The sequence below is a fragment of the Mesoplodon bidens genome, assembly GCF_964165515.1.
Source record: "Mesoplodon bidens genome assembly, chromosome: 8".
Lineage (NCBI taxonomy): Eukaryota > Metazoa > Chordata > Mammalia > Artiodactyla > Ziphiidae > Mesoplodon > Mesoplodon bidens.
The window spans coordinates 12,298,876-12,313,915 of NC_138165.1; the positions used below are offsets into that span (position 1 = coordinate 12,298,876).

Sequence of the window (15,040 nt, forward strand, 5' to 3'; positions counted from 1 at the left end):
GTCTGTACCTCGTCCTCAAAGCTTGCCCTCTGCTCTAGCCAGGCTGGTCCTCTGCTGACCCCCTTCTGTACAGTGTGCCATATTCCTATCTCCAGGTCTCTGATTACGCTGCTTACCTGGAGTTGAAGGACATCTCTGTCCCCTTTGCTGATGAAATCCTACCCCTTAGGAAAGTGGTTCCCAAACTCTGCTGCTGCACATTGGAATCACCTGGGGATCGTTACAGACTACTAATGCCTGGCTCCACTCCCTAGACCTTGTGATTTAATTGTTATGGGGTGTGACCTGGGCATCAGCATTTTTAGAGCCTTCCCAGAGGATTCTGATGTGTTGCGGATTTTGGGAGCCACTGGTGTGAATGGCAAACGCTCTTAAACTTCAGCATCTCACTGTCTCACTCCTGCCTTTTCCTGTTCATGAACATCAACATTTCTGGATTCACCAAAGGTGGGCTCCACACCCTGCCCTGTGGACTCGTTTGTATGGAGAGCATGTCTCTAACTTATCTGTGATTACACCGCATCAGAATTATTTGTTTGCTTCTCTGTTTCCCTACTGAACTGGAGTTCATAGAATATGCGTACTGTGTCGTATTCATCTCTGTATCTTTGGCTTCTAACACAGGGCATGGCTGGGAGAAGATGCTCAATATAGGCTTGTTGAACTAAAGAGAACTCAGCTCCTTGGTGCAAGCTGTAGAGCAAATATTTTACAGGAGTAAAAAAGCCATACTTGCAACTCTCTAAGGCTACAATTCTCTATCTCTCTAGTAAAAAACAGAGAGAGGGAGTCATAGACCATGATTCACTATGCTCACAAATATGGAAATCTCCACCAAAGCCTTACCTCATGCCTGCCTCTGGTATTTAGAAGGAAGCAATCATAAGGAACAAGTTGACAGATGACGAAAACAGAGAACCAGCCACAAGGGAGTGAGACACAAGAAGGATGACATGTAATGTTCCAAGCACAGGGCTTTGTACATAGGAGATACTCAATGGATAGAAATTAACATTACTAGTTCCAGTCCTTGGTCAGAAAGAACCACATGGTCCTGTTTCCACGGGCCTACCTTCATGACAGGTGGAATTTATATTTGGGGCTGCCGGATGCAAAGCCCCCCCTTTGCAGTTCGGCGCTTGTGGTTATAGATGCGTGAACTCAGTGCAGCCTTGACAGAAACTTCCTTGCCCAAGCTATTACTCTATAGTACCTCTCAGGTGTCATTTGTATATTTGGACATGCAGAAGTATTGTCACCCTGGGAAGTATTCATGTGGATCCAAATTATGTAGAACCACTCCATCCGATTCCTCATCCACAGGTATTATTATCTAAGTGGTCTCCAGTTCAGAGCCAGTCTGTTACAAGTCAACAGCACATTCTCTGTTGAATATCAAAGTTGTTACTGAGAACACCAGTACTTCCCTTTCCCATTTGTTTTGATGATCAGTAGCTCACTCTCTCCACAATTAAGCTAAATATGTCAGCATGCTATTCAAAATGTGACCTTTGACTCAAATGGCCTTCCCCCACTCAAAAAGCTGTGAGAGTCTGATTAGCTTTCTGAGACATTTTAAATTTTATTTTTACTATGAATGTCATTCACTGTGCTTTGGGCACACACACTCGCATTCGGTAACAACTCTTTAGATTTGGGGAAATACCATGCATCCTTCACTTCACGAGAGTCTACCAAGCAGCCTTTTCTTGGTTATCATTTAATTCAGCTTGACTTCTTCCTCAAACTTCTCAAAAGACATTTCTTCCTCTTTAAAGGAATTTCCAAATCCCCTGTCTCCTCTTAGGAGATTATTTTTCATGCTATCACTGGCTGATGTTTTTAATATGAGACAATGTCATTTGAATTCCTACTGACCATTTAATCCCATTAGATAATTAGCGTAATACACTGGGTGAATCTATTACAGTTAAATAGCAAGAAAGAACAATTGGTGTTGGTGATCATTTGTGTAGGCTAGCCTAGTCATTTGCTTGTTGCTTATTAACATGAAAGTCTGACATTTGTTAGGGCAATTTGAAGGAAAAGAATCTAGTTGTATTATTTAACTTATTTCATGAATCTTGAATTTCAATATAGAGCAGGCTTAGTTAACAGTATCCTGTCTTGTAATCAACTCATACCATTTTTTTTTTTTTCTTTTTGCGGTATGCGGGCCTCTCACTGTTGTGGCCTCTCCCGTTGCGGAGCACAGGCTCCGGATGCGCAGGCCCAGCGGCCATGGCTCACGGGCCCAGCCGCTCCGCGGCATATGGGATCCTCCCAGACCGGGGCACAAACCCGTATCCCCTGCATCGGCAGGCGGACTCTCAACCACTGCGCCACGAGGGAGGCCCAACTCATACCATTTTGATTAAGCCAACACGATTATCCTTAACCACAGAAAGACAAACATTCAGATTCACAGATTTTCTGATTGTTGTTCTTTGTCAAAGATACTAGCTGCTGTTTGGTTAGAAGAAGACCATATTTAGATTTGCTCAGTTGCTGTGATTAGAAATATTCTATGGGTATAAATACTGGCAGGATATGTGATAACACTTAGTCTAGACAAAATGAAGAACATTGGGATTCGCAGGGTGCTAAAAAATATTTTTTCAGTCATTTTTGTGCAATAAAGATAAATAACCACTCGATTTGTTGAGTCTCACTCAGCCTTGAAATGGATGAACTTTTTAAAAGGCCTGTGGTAATACTGATTGGCTAACTCAGGGAACACTTTCAACCCTCTTCTCTCTGCTACCTCATGCAATAGAGGCTGGGAAGCAACAGACTGACTTTCCCAGCATCCCTTGCACCTAAGATTGGCGTTATGATCTGGTTCTCACTGATGACATGTAACGTGAAGTCTATGGTGCGGGGCGGTGATTCTGAGGAATTTTTACTTTTCCTTGTACTTTGTGTCCCAAATGTAGCTGGGATGCCTAGAGTGGTGGGAATTAATTTGCAACCAGAAGTGACAAGCATGAGGACCAAAAAATAGGGTTTCGGATAGAACTGTTGAGCTGCTGCTTCTCTTTTATGTTTCCCTTCCTCCAGACTTTTAATTATATAAGATGATTCCATGACTTTATTCCTTACGTCATGGCTAGTCAGTTTTGTTGTTGTTACTTGCTGCCGGCAGCAGCTTGTTCGGATAGGTCTCCACCAGTTTGAGGAGATGAGTCTACAATTATGTGCAGCTCTCTCTCGAAAATTCAGCCTCTAACTTTATATATGTTATTGTACAAGCCCAGGAATACCTCATTATGGAAAAATGATAACTCAGTGGGGCTTTACATAGTGCCATGTTTGAAGGCTGCTGAACAATATTTAACTTGCACATTAGCTAACTACACAGAACTGACACTAATTTAAGCGTTTTACTGACAACTGTACAACTGACATTTTACTGTCAGTTATCACTGACAACTAACTGTACTAAAGGATGTCTTTCTGGAATAATACTCTCATGCAGACTCCACCCATCCAGCTGTTTGTTAAGACTTTTGTATTCCCAATTACAACAGAAAAGAATAATAATGGTGTGCCAGTCTCATTAAGCTGTGAGGGTATGATAACTCTCTGAGATAAACTGTAAATTATAGTTGGGAGAAGGCAGCTGGGTAAGCTAGAAAACCAGCCGCAAAACATACCAACATGGCTCTAGGAGTGGTGAGATGCTGAGAGTTGGCAGCTAAAGGTACTCCAGGGAAAGGGCAGGAGCCGTGCGTGCTGATTATACCAGCAACCAGAAAGCTGTAGGGCTGTCATGCCCTAGAGGATAGTCTTCAGTACTGTCTACTACACCCAAATGTGATTGGAAAAAATGATTCTCTCGTGCCTCGATGTTTTGTGTAAAACTAAATAATCAGCATGCTTACATTTCACAGCTATTTTTTAGAGCCCAAAGAACAACTAATTTTGCAAGTGTCCACGGTGGCCCAGAGCTGTTAAAGTTATCATGTCTTCTATCTCCTGACAAGGCTCACCGTCGCAGACAGCTACTCTATCACCAGTTACCTCCTGGCTGCTGGAAACAGGTTAGCAAAATCCCTTTGTGTTAGAAACCTGAGTTCCTTCAACGTGGGCTCATGTAAAATTTTAGGACAGAGCTGACAAAGCAAAGGTATCTCTGAGGAAGGACTACCTATAATCAGGGTTCTAACAGAAACGATGAAGAAAATGAGGAGGTGATTTTGGCAAGCCGTATATACTTAATCTATTTAGTTCTATGTGTAAAACATATCCAATTTAAAAAATATTCAATATAAGAAAGCTACCACTCCACACTTCTAACCAATAGTAGTGTTTCCTGAGACAATTACAGAAACTGGATCAATGCAACGTTGATTTTTTCCGCAGAGAGAAATTATTTACACTCAGTATCATTTTCATTTCATATTGACAAGGACTCAGTTGGCATTGCGTTCCTTTGCAAAGACCTATGTTTTCTTCATAGGTTCTGCTTTGACCCACTTATTTTATGGTGGCTTCCAATGCTTAAGAAGATAAAGGTAATCATGCGTGAGAAGTTAAGCCCCAGTCCTGGTAGAGGTGGGCATAAGACATGACCTTTAGGAACACACCGTGTCTGAAATAAGGTCGCATGTAGAAAACATCTCAGTTAAAGGCATATTGAGACATGAATTTTTACCTATGGTATGGCTCTGAAATGCAGAATCTGCAACTGTATCTTCTTCATCCTCTTGCAAGTGTTCATTTGCCTCTTTTATCTGCAGTAACAAGGAAACACTGTGAGTTCCTATGTGCTATATTAAATCGATTGTGTAATCCTCAGAATATTGGTACATTCTATAACAAACATGTGGGTGTGTATGTGTGAGTGCGTGTATATATATATATATATATATATATATATATATATATACACATACATTTTCTTCACTCCATTTTCCCCTACTCTGTCACTTGGCTTTATTACAAGTTTTAATTATAAGATCATGTTTTCAGAAATATAACCCCAGCTCTGAAAGCAAGTTATAGGGTACCTGATTCTACATAAGATTTTCGAGATAACAGCTATAGTTCTTTTTAATACTTAATAAAGTCAGTAACACAGAGCTGCTGGGAAAAATTAAAGTCTAAGGAAACATAATTCTTCCAGGGACAGTGACACCACCACAAGTTATTTTCATGAGAATAAAGAAATACACTTAGATCTGTTGACCTTTTCCTAGAGTATAACTCTCTAAGAAAATGTTATTTTGTTGCTGTTCTTTCCAGAATGAAACGTGAGGTGACTATGATGTGTGCTCAGTGAACCAGAAGGGTGATACATTTACCTAGACTTTTTTCAGGTCAAAAACATCCGCCTTACATTTCAGCTGGGATATCCAGAGGCTGAATGCCAGAGTACCAAATGGAACTCGAGCAAGAATCTACTCAAGTCACAGTATTTTACAAATGAGAATTCTGAGATCCAGCAAGTTTCCTTAAACATATGTAAATGCCAACACTCAACCCAGGCCCCCTACTTCGCAATCTAGTAGCAGTAGTAATAAAATATCAGGAACCATATCAATAATAATAAAAACAGCCAACACTTAACTACCATGCAGCAGGAGCTGTTTAAGCCCCTCACACCTAGGCTCTCCTACCCTTGCAGTGCTAGGAGGTAAGTGCTATTGTTGGCTCCATTTTGGACATAAGGGGCCTTGAAGAAACAGACAAGATAAGCAATTGTCCAAGTGGCGGAACCAGGATTCAAACACAGCAAATCTGGTTTCAGAGTTGTGTTCATTTGGTGGAACTTTGTTATTCTCAAATTTCCATGGGGCCATGCCAGTGTAGACTTGGCCACAAGGTCAAGACAGCTCATGGTCCTTGGCAGAATGACCCTAAATAGCTCTTTGAAAATACATCCCAGCCAGTCCCCTGGGCAGCCAACGATGATAATGAACTGTGCAATGAACGCAGCGGGAGGACATTAGAGGTTGTCAGTGGATTTGCTCGGGGGCTCGAGTTGAATGCCAAGAAACCATTATTTTATACTTACAATATAGAGAGCCATATGCTGGTAAACTGACCTTGAGCTAGACTTAGCTTTCTACTTTTTAACCTCTTATTTTTCATAACTAATGGAGTCAGACCAATTATTTACATCTCATGACCATGGTTCCAATATCAGAATGCAATTGGTGCCTAATCCCTACATACTGATGGCCAGGAGATGGAACACTCAGGAGTATGTCAGTGACTGTCTGAACCCTAAAAGGAGAGGGTGTTAAGGGCTGACCATCCAGAGGCCATGCTTCATCACTTTCTTTCCCCATCAGCTGTCTGCTGTCAGCACTGCCTTGTTTGTTAGTACCTCCAGAGGAAGTCAGCTAGGGAATGCGGGAAGAAGAGCAACAGCAACCAGCTCTGTTTCTAGTATTTATGGACGGCCGAGAGGAGAATCTCTGTGCGCACCATCAGGACTAACGAGTTACTTATTTGCCTTCCAAAGTTCACCTAGCTCAGTGACCTCTTTGTGACAAAGCTACCAAGAAACCCCAAAGGAAGGAGACCCAAACACCTTAATTTCCATGAAGAATCCAACAGGAACTTTCTATTCTCATTTACAGAAACATCAAGAAAATCTGTATTTTCAGCCCGTTCCGATACCTAAGACAGGATGCTCCATATTTTCCCACACCTGTTAGGTAAAATAGTATTTCCTTTGGGTTTTTCTAAATCAACCAATTTTAAACTGGAAGGGGTGGGTGCCATGCTAACCTGTTGGAAAGTGGGTGAATCATCATCTCCATCAGCCTATGAAATTCTGAACAGAAGAAGCCAATGATTACAATAAGGTTCTCATCTTAGAGATGAAGGAAAAGAGGCCTAGAGAGGGTTAGTGATCTGTTCAAGGTTATAAAAGGATGTCAGTTTTAGACTGCGCACTCCTGACCCCTATTCATTGCTGTAATTTAATTTTTCAGCATGCCATATTGTCACAGTCACCCTTTCCAGACCTTCCCAAGAACTACTGTATCTTTCTTAGTGTCTGGCCATTAGGTAGGCAGTATTCCAAATATACATAAACTATATTTTTATTTAAGAGCAGCAAAAAAGTTTTCTGTTTGTGTGTGTTAGTGCCCTGCTTCTCTTTACTACTTGTTCCGATGCCTTCGGTGGAACTTAATCACCACCTCTGTCCAAGTATCATATTTAAGAAGGAAAATAAAAACCATCTTGAGGTCCTACCTGTCAGCTCCTTGTCAGAACTTTTCTAGGGCTTTAAGTGCTTAACAGCAAACGCTAAACGTGGCCTCTTGGGTGTTTATCAGAGGGACTGGGCTTGTAGACAGGAGTTTTTTCAGCTCTCCTGGGCTAATGACCCCTGAGGAGCGAATGACACATGAGGGGAAATTTTGAATTGGAACGGGATGGATGAAGAATCAACAAAGGAATGGAAAATGGGGGAGTGCCTTAGAATGGCATACTTGTCAGCTCTAATTATCCATACAAATAGATTTCAATGCAAAGTGGTGAGTAATTAAAAAAATCCATTTCCATATGGAAATGAGGGGCATAATTTATTTTGGCAGCAGATTCCCCTTGCTAATTATATTTCTCATAGACTGAAATTAAAATTAATTTTCACTCTTGATCACACAGTGGCTGTGTGTTGGCGAAAGGTTGTAGAACTTTCCTGGGGGCAAGGGCCTGCCAGCTCAAGATGAAGAATTTGCCGAAGCGAATTCTTCACGTGGCAAAGCACTTCACAGATGGGAATGGTCACAAGACCAAGAAGTTTGGCTCAGCAAACAATGGTGGTTAGAGATTCAGAATTTCTTCAGCCATTGCTCTACCAGGAACAGATACAAATCAATGTCAGGAATGTCCCATTTGGTAAGAAGTAGCAGGTGACTCGTGAGCAATGATGTGGGTTATTTTTGGTTTCAGTTTGCTGCCAGTACTTTGGGCACCTTCTAATGGTGCCCCTCCAACTCTTGCCCATCTTTTGAGCTCTGCAGTTGTAGTCAAGAGCTGTACTAAATACCAGTCTCTAACAGGTAACCATTAAATGCCGCTGTACGCATTATAGTCTATTAACCTCTCCCATTAGAAAAGGCTGGGAGGAACGTGCTTACAAGGGACACAGGAGGAAAGAGGGAGAAAATAATTCATTGCTGACAAATATATATACATAACTGCAGAATAAAACCCAATATTTGGGGACACCCTTCATTTGGAATTCTGTGTATACTTCTTCTTTGAATCATCCTAACGAGAACTGCATCCCCAGAAAAGAACATTTTGATGTTAAAGCTCACTGAAAAGGAAAAGAACTTAATGAACCTGTGAGAAGAGAGAAGTGATCCTTGGAGGGAAAACTCCTGGGAGGCATTACCTTTAGAAAAGACAGTCATTTAGAAAACTCTGCAGGGGGAGGGCAAAACAGCCATGCTTCTTATTAGCATCCAAATAGCATTTAGAACAGAATTGCTCAATTAAAGATGTTGAAATTAAAAAATTTTGCAGAACTTAATAAGATGATAACAATTTGTGTAATTATTGTACTATTTTATGCTACTTCATCACCACAGCACAATTTTAATGGGATTGTATTTGATACTTTTTTATTAGCATATGTGATTTTTTCAGACTATGTGACACTGGGTGAAGAGGATACTCATAATTTAAATTAAAATACCCATATTAAAATGGCCATCTCTTTCCAGCAATATGATCTCATTAACGATTTTTATTTTGTCCAGTGACAGCTCAACAGGAGCTGGGAGCTGTTCCTTTGAGACTTCTCATTTCAGAAAATTACCTAAATCCACAGGAAGGAAGGACTTACAACATGGAGGAAGGAGTGTGCATTTCTTTCTGACTTATTTACTTAGTACTGATGCAGTCTTTTCTGGGGATGCCTTTCTCCCCTCTTATAATGATTTTGTAGAATTTAAGTAAAAGTGCAAAGTAACATGGCCCTTGTCTAAATTACACAGAAGTCAGAGCTAAGTGGTCTGTAAATGAGAGCACAAATGGGGACATAAGCCTCTAATTAAGGCTCTGAAAAGAGAAAAATATTTAATTCAGTAAAGCATTAATGAGACTTTTATACATACGGTAGAATGCATCTAGCAATCTTGAAAATGGATATGCCGTCACCAGTGAACTAAGGGGAGGTGTGCTACGTACATGGACTTGATGTATGTATGGAAATAATTCTTCTATTATATTACCACAGATTAAAATAATTAAAATGCCTTAGGACCCTCATAACTACATATAGTCTTAGTTTGTTAAGGGCAAAGGATGAGGCTATATTATGGTATAAGATTTTTGGGGTTTTTTTGGCTGCACCCTGCAACACGCGGGATCTTAGTTCCCCAGCGAGGGATCAAACCCGCGCCCCTTGCAGTGGAAGTGCCGAGTCTTAACCACTGGACCACCAAGGAAGTCCCTGGTATAAGATTTCTGAAGAGTGATTTTATTCAGGAAAAAACTGTGATATGTAATGTATTATGTGCAGCTAAAATAACTAGTGTGAGAAGAATTCTCTGCAACACACTTTAAAAGAAGCAGAACGCAAATCTACCTTGAGTCCCAGCAGGGGAAAATTCCCTTAAACTCTTGATTTTAAAAGGTTCATGGGTATTCACATCAATGTGCTATGGTATAAGAATGTATCTCATTTTGCATCTAATTTCCTTTCTATATAGGCTGATAACATATAATGAATAGGTTTTCACTGCTCTTCTTTTACTAGTCCCCAAGGGGACTATGGCCAATGTCCTTTCTGAAATTAGTAATTTTAGTCCAATCCCCACTGACGATTATAGAGGTGAAAAAAAATTGCATTTTACCTTTGAAAAAATGACTAGCTGTTCAACTATCTAGGTTAATAATATTCTTCTGTATGGAAAGCTTCCCAGCCTGACTAATTTCCTCTTGCAGCTAACTAGAAAATCAGCTTATCCCTGTGGATTATCTGTATTTGGTGGTTAGGGAATCCTTGTACTTCACAGAGGACAATAAGAGTGTTTCTTGCAGATACTCTGGAAGGACCAAAGGAAACATTATTACACTGTAAAAGACTTCCAATGAGAGAAGAAAAGCAAGGCAAATTACTTTAGCATTAGGAAGTAATAAGAAAGTAAAAATGAAATTGTAAAAGCTAAACAGGTTTTTTTCTTTTTGGTATTTCTGTACAGTGAAGATATACCCCAAGCTGTCAGCACCATATTAAATGGGGCATAGTTAAATTGAGTGCCTCTGATAAGGGGCTCTGCCAGGCTATCAAAGTTTTAGATCAGTTGGATTGAATTTCTGGCATACTGCACATTTCCACACGTTTATTCTCTCTCTCTCCTTTCAGTGACACTACAGAGGCAGCCTTAGACACACTTATAATTTGTGATTTTATAATGCAAGGGACATCTATGTTTTCAAGAAGGCATGATACCATGGAAGCCAAGAGCAAGAAGTGGGGAAAAGAAAAAAAAAAGCTTTTGCAAAGAACGTAGTCTGCATATGATTTCGGAGGGTTTGGAAAAGAAAACAAAAAAGACCTTATAGCTCTTTAGAGTCAAGAGCTGTTTGAAAAAAAAAAGCATTTAAATGTACATTTGTCTCAAATTAAAGTGAAACTCTAAGGAACCCTAAACATCAATAATAATTAAAAACTAATAATGCCAATCACGATTACTTCTAAAATCTCCTCTTCTCTTGAACCACTACAGAAAAAAATGAGTAATTGCTTCATGTTTCAGGTTTTCCCTAGGAAAATGGTAGCACATAGTATACTTTATAATCTCTTTTATTAAAGCCCAAAAATATATGGATTCAGGAATTCTGAAAAGATATTGTTTTTTGCTCGAGTGCTTTAAAATTTACATAAAGGAGCAATGAATATCACCAGACCAGTGATGCAAGAACAGAAAGAATGTAAGAAGAGGAAGTTCAATTTAAGGTAATTTTAAAACAAAAATATTATTTGAAACTGGCATATCCTTGGGAAATATAAAAATGCCTTTTATTCATTTTTTTAAAGGAAATTACCCCCTGAATTCTAGACCTCATAATTAAAACACTAAATGATAGGGAGTCAAGTTCCAAAAAGGATAACTTTCTTTTTTTTCTCTTACATGTATTTTATTATTTATTCATTTATTTTTTAACATCTTTATTGGTGTATAATTGCTTTACAATGGTGTGTTAGTTTCTGCTTTATAACAAAGCGAATCAGCTATACATATACATGTATCCCCACATCTCTTCCCTCTTGCGTCTCCCTCCCACCCTCCCTATTCCACTCCTCTAGGAGGTCACAAAGCACCGAGCTGATCTCCCTGTGCTATGCGTCTGCTTCCCACTAGCTATCTATTTTACACTTGGTAGTGTATATATGTCCATGCCGCTCTCTCACTTCGTCCCAGCTTACCCATCCCCCTCCCCGTGTCCTCAAGTCCATTCTCTACGTCTGCGTCTTTATTCCTGTCCTGCCCCTAGGTTCTTCAGAACCTTTTTTTTAAAGATTCCATATATATGTTAGCATATGGTATTTGTTTTTCTTTTTCTGACTTCCTTTACTCTGTATGACAGACTCTAGGTCCATCCACCTCGCTACAAATAACTCAATTTTGTTTCTTTTTAAGGCTGAGTAATATTCCATTGTATATATGTGCCACATCTTCTTTATGCATTCATCTGTCGATGGACACTTAGGTTGCTTCCATCTTACATGTATTTTAAATGATGAAAAGTTGTCCATGACAGTTATAGAAAATGGATGGAGTTACCTGTTTTTTAAGTTCCATTTATGTATATCTGTGTGTAAATCTGTGTGTACACACACACACACTTTTTAACAAGAGTTAAATTAAACTCGCCACGAAAACTCATATGTGGGAAATGTTTAGTGGGCGTCCTCACTTATGGGGAAGCTCAACAAGATTTGGGAAGAGTCATAGGACATTCATATTAAAATAGGAAATACAGCCTGTCTTCAAATGGCTCAAATCTATGTAAATCCAGGATGGAAGTCATGCAATTCTGAGACATCTAATCAGGATTGTTAGTTTTAAGTTCTTTTCCATTTTTGCGAAGCTCTTTTCAAATGCTTTCTGCTTTCAACTTCTCTTGGGAGACCTAGCTCTCATCCTTAAGGGTGAGCACAAAGCATGCATATTTGGAATTTTAACGTGTCCTCTTTATGAGATCCAGATTCTAGTGACTGGCTTCCTCCTTGGTTCTAATATTTAAACTCTAAAATTCTATCAGCATTAATCTCAGTTGAATCAAACTATACTAATCTGCCCAAACCATTCTTTTTCCTCTCCCCTAAAGTATTACTAAAATAGAAGCAAACAGCTAGTATACTTTTTTAGATGCTTGAGGATAGAAGATCATCTAGTCCAGTAAAAAGAAAAGTATAAACCAAGGAAAGTACTGCCGTCACCTTAAAAACTGGTACCCAAAGAGGATCAAAGATCAAAAATAATACCAAAAGCCTCAACATCTGCAAATCTCTATTTCTACTCCGCATTCTCCAAAACAATGTAGAAACTGTACTATTTCACAGGAAAAATCACCCCTGATCACTTCCCCGAGACGGTTTCCACATCAGCGATTTTGCACTTAAATTTCCAAAATCCAGCCTGATCCTCTGCAGATAACAATACTTTTGTGAGCTGAAATAATGTGCAAATTCTGCCGTTACTGTTGGAAATCACTCATTCCTGATTCACGGGCGGTGGTGAACGGGTCTGGATTCCTGATATAACTAAGGAACTTACAGCATCAGTCAAGCTTCTCACCCCAGCTTGGTGGAAACCCAAACAGCAGTCTGTCTCCATCTTTTAGAAGCTGATGGCATTCCCGCCCAAGACCCCTGTGCCATTCTGCTGCCCCTGTGCTTTGTGACCATGTCGATGGCCTGGGGTCACACCAGGAGGTAGTTTCTGAGCTCATTCCAGAGCTGGAATCTCTCTGTCCAGATACACAATGGAACCAACAGATCAAGCAATCTTTTGTACAACCCAAGGTCCAGCTGTCTACCTTATCACGATCGAGGTGTCTGAGGAATTAGGAATTCTTGGTTGGGCAGCACTTCTACTGCAAACAGAAGAGAAAACCCTTCAGGGCAGCTGGTCAAGCCAAGAAGGAAAGGAACTTCACGGGAGTGATGAAGGCGGTTCTTGACTGGATGGAGCTTTTCTCAAAGCGATGGGTGGATTTTGAAGGCCTAAGATGTGTTCTGGTTCATTTGTCCTGAAGCAATTCCTCCTCCTGTTGTACTGGAAATAGCTGGCCACTCCCAGGGTCCAGGGTCACCACCACCACCACGGACACGACAGGAGACACGATTTTTGCTATCACGTTGTCTTGTGGGTTGCCGAACGAGGGATAGCTGTCTCCGCCGAGCGTGTTTCCGTAGCCGTCACGATGGGGGTGGTAGCTGCCGCCGCCTCCTGCGGGCGGCCTGGGCCGGGGCAGGTAGTGGCCATCCTCGAGGGACCTGTCGCTCAGGAAACCCGGGCAGCCTACAGAAGCCCCGATGTGCAGCCTGCAGGGCGGGCCATGCTAGCTCCGGGGTTAGCGCCCAGTCCCAGGACAGCCTTGATGTCCCAGCCGGGAGCATGGGGCATAGCTCCAGGCTGTCCCCTCTCCCTGCCCTGCAGCATCCAGGCCTGGTTCCAAGGATATGTTTCTTAAGTCTTAACACCTTCTGTCTTAGGTAGGATAAGTCGGTATTTACAACTTTAGGGATAATGCTTAAATCAAATCATCAAAATAGCCCATGTTCTCCTAAACTGTTCTGCACTTTTATTTTTTATAATCATTTTCGTTCCTTTTTGCGTTGCTGGAAATGATGGAAAGCATCATCAGGACAAATTCCCAGCACAAGGGTATAATTTGAAGATGACACTCGCAGCATCATTTGCCTGCACTGTGATTATCCCATCCTTCTGAAAAGAGAACTACAAAAGCAGTGAGAGTGGAGGGAGCCGGGCCCGTTCCAATCTAACCGCCAACACTCCGCTACAGCGTCACCAAGATCCCCCTCTTTTTTCTCTTTGGCTTTAACTTTCCCTTTCCCCCGTAATCTCTTGCCTATCTATTTTCATCAGCAAAGGGTAGACAGAACCCAACTAGCCCATCTCAGAACCTGACACTTCATAACCAGGATGGTAAAAGACTTACCAGGGAGCCTTTCGGTATTTCCACATCTGCTTTGGTTTTGATGTTCTTCTTGTGGGTTCCTTGAGTGCTGATAGAGCCGCCGGTGACACAGGAGCCCTGGGAGCTGCCCTTTAACACGCTCCTGCAGGAAACGTTATTTGATCCACTTTCAGTCTGTTGAGCTGCTTTCTTACCAACTCTGCAGGTAGAAAGTGATTCCTCTGATCAATTACATTGCTCTTCTTTAATCGTTCTACTTTCCCCAATCCTTTAATGTTTAAAGTAACCTCCATGTGTCTCTTTGTCTTTAAACCCTTGAGTGATAAGTGTGTCTCACTGGCCTTGGTCAAATCTTCATCTGCTATTCCAGTAGTGTGTCAATTTAGATTTGATAATGCAATCATTTATTTTTATTTTTATGACTGCTTGTGAGATGGCGGGTGTGTGTGTGAGGGAATAAAGTAAAAACCACTGGGGAATGATTGCTAAATATATTTCTGGCTTAAGATCAGCAGAATCTGTAATTACCTCTGGAAAGTTTCTAAGTTTGCTCAGTACGATCAGTGGGGTCAGCATCCTTTAAAAACGTATGTGTAGGGCTTCCCTGGTGGCGCAGTGGTTGGGAGTCCGCCTGCCGATGCAGGGGACGCGGGTTCGTGCCCCGGTCCGGGAAGATCCAACATGCCGCAGAGCGGCTGGGCCCGTGAGCCATGGCCGCTGAGCCTGCGCGTCCGGAGCCTGTGCTCCGCAACGGGAGAGGCCACGACAGTGAGAGGCCCGCGTAGCGCAAAAAAAAAGAAAAAAAGAAAAAAAAGAAAAACATATGTGTAGTTTTCTTCCATTTCATGCCATGTGGGTACATTCATGATTTCTACTGTAGGCTGGATTTCCATCC

The 15,040-nt window shown here is 41.2% G+C and overlaps 1 protein-coding gene across 5 annotated transcripts in view; it reads right to left on the minus strand.

The window, feature by feature from the left end:
* Positions 1–15,040, minus strand: part of NCKAP5 (NCK associated protein 5) — a 1,063,262-nt gene that overhangs the window by 84,318 nt on the left and 963,904 nt on the right. For all 5 annotated transcript variants that reach the window (XM_081241961.1, XM_081241963.1, XM_081241960.1 and 2 more), the window contains exons 14-15: positions 14,167–14,344; positions 4,658–4,736 (exon numbers count right to left, since the gene is read on the minus strand). In XM_081241961.1, coding sequence (XP_081098087.1) covers positions 4,658–4,736; positions 14,167–14,344 — 257 coding nt within the window. The remainder of the gene's footprint in view (positions 1–4,657; positions 4,737–14,166; positions 14,345–15,040) is intronic.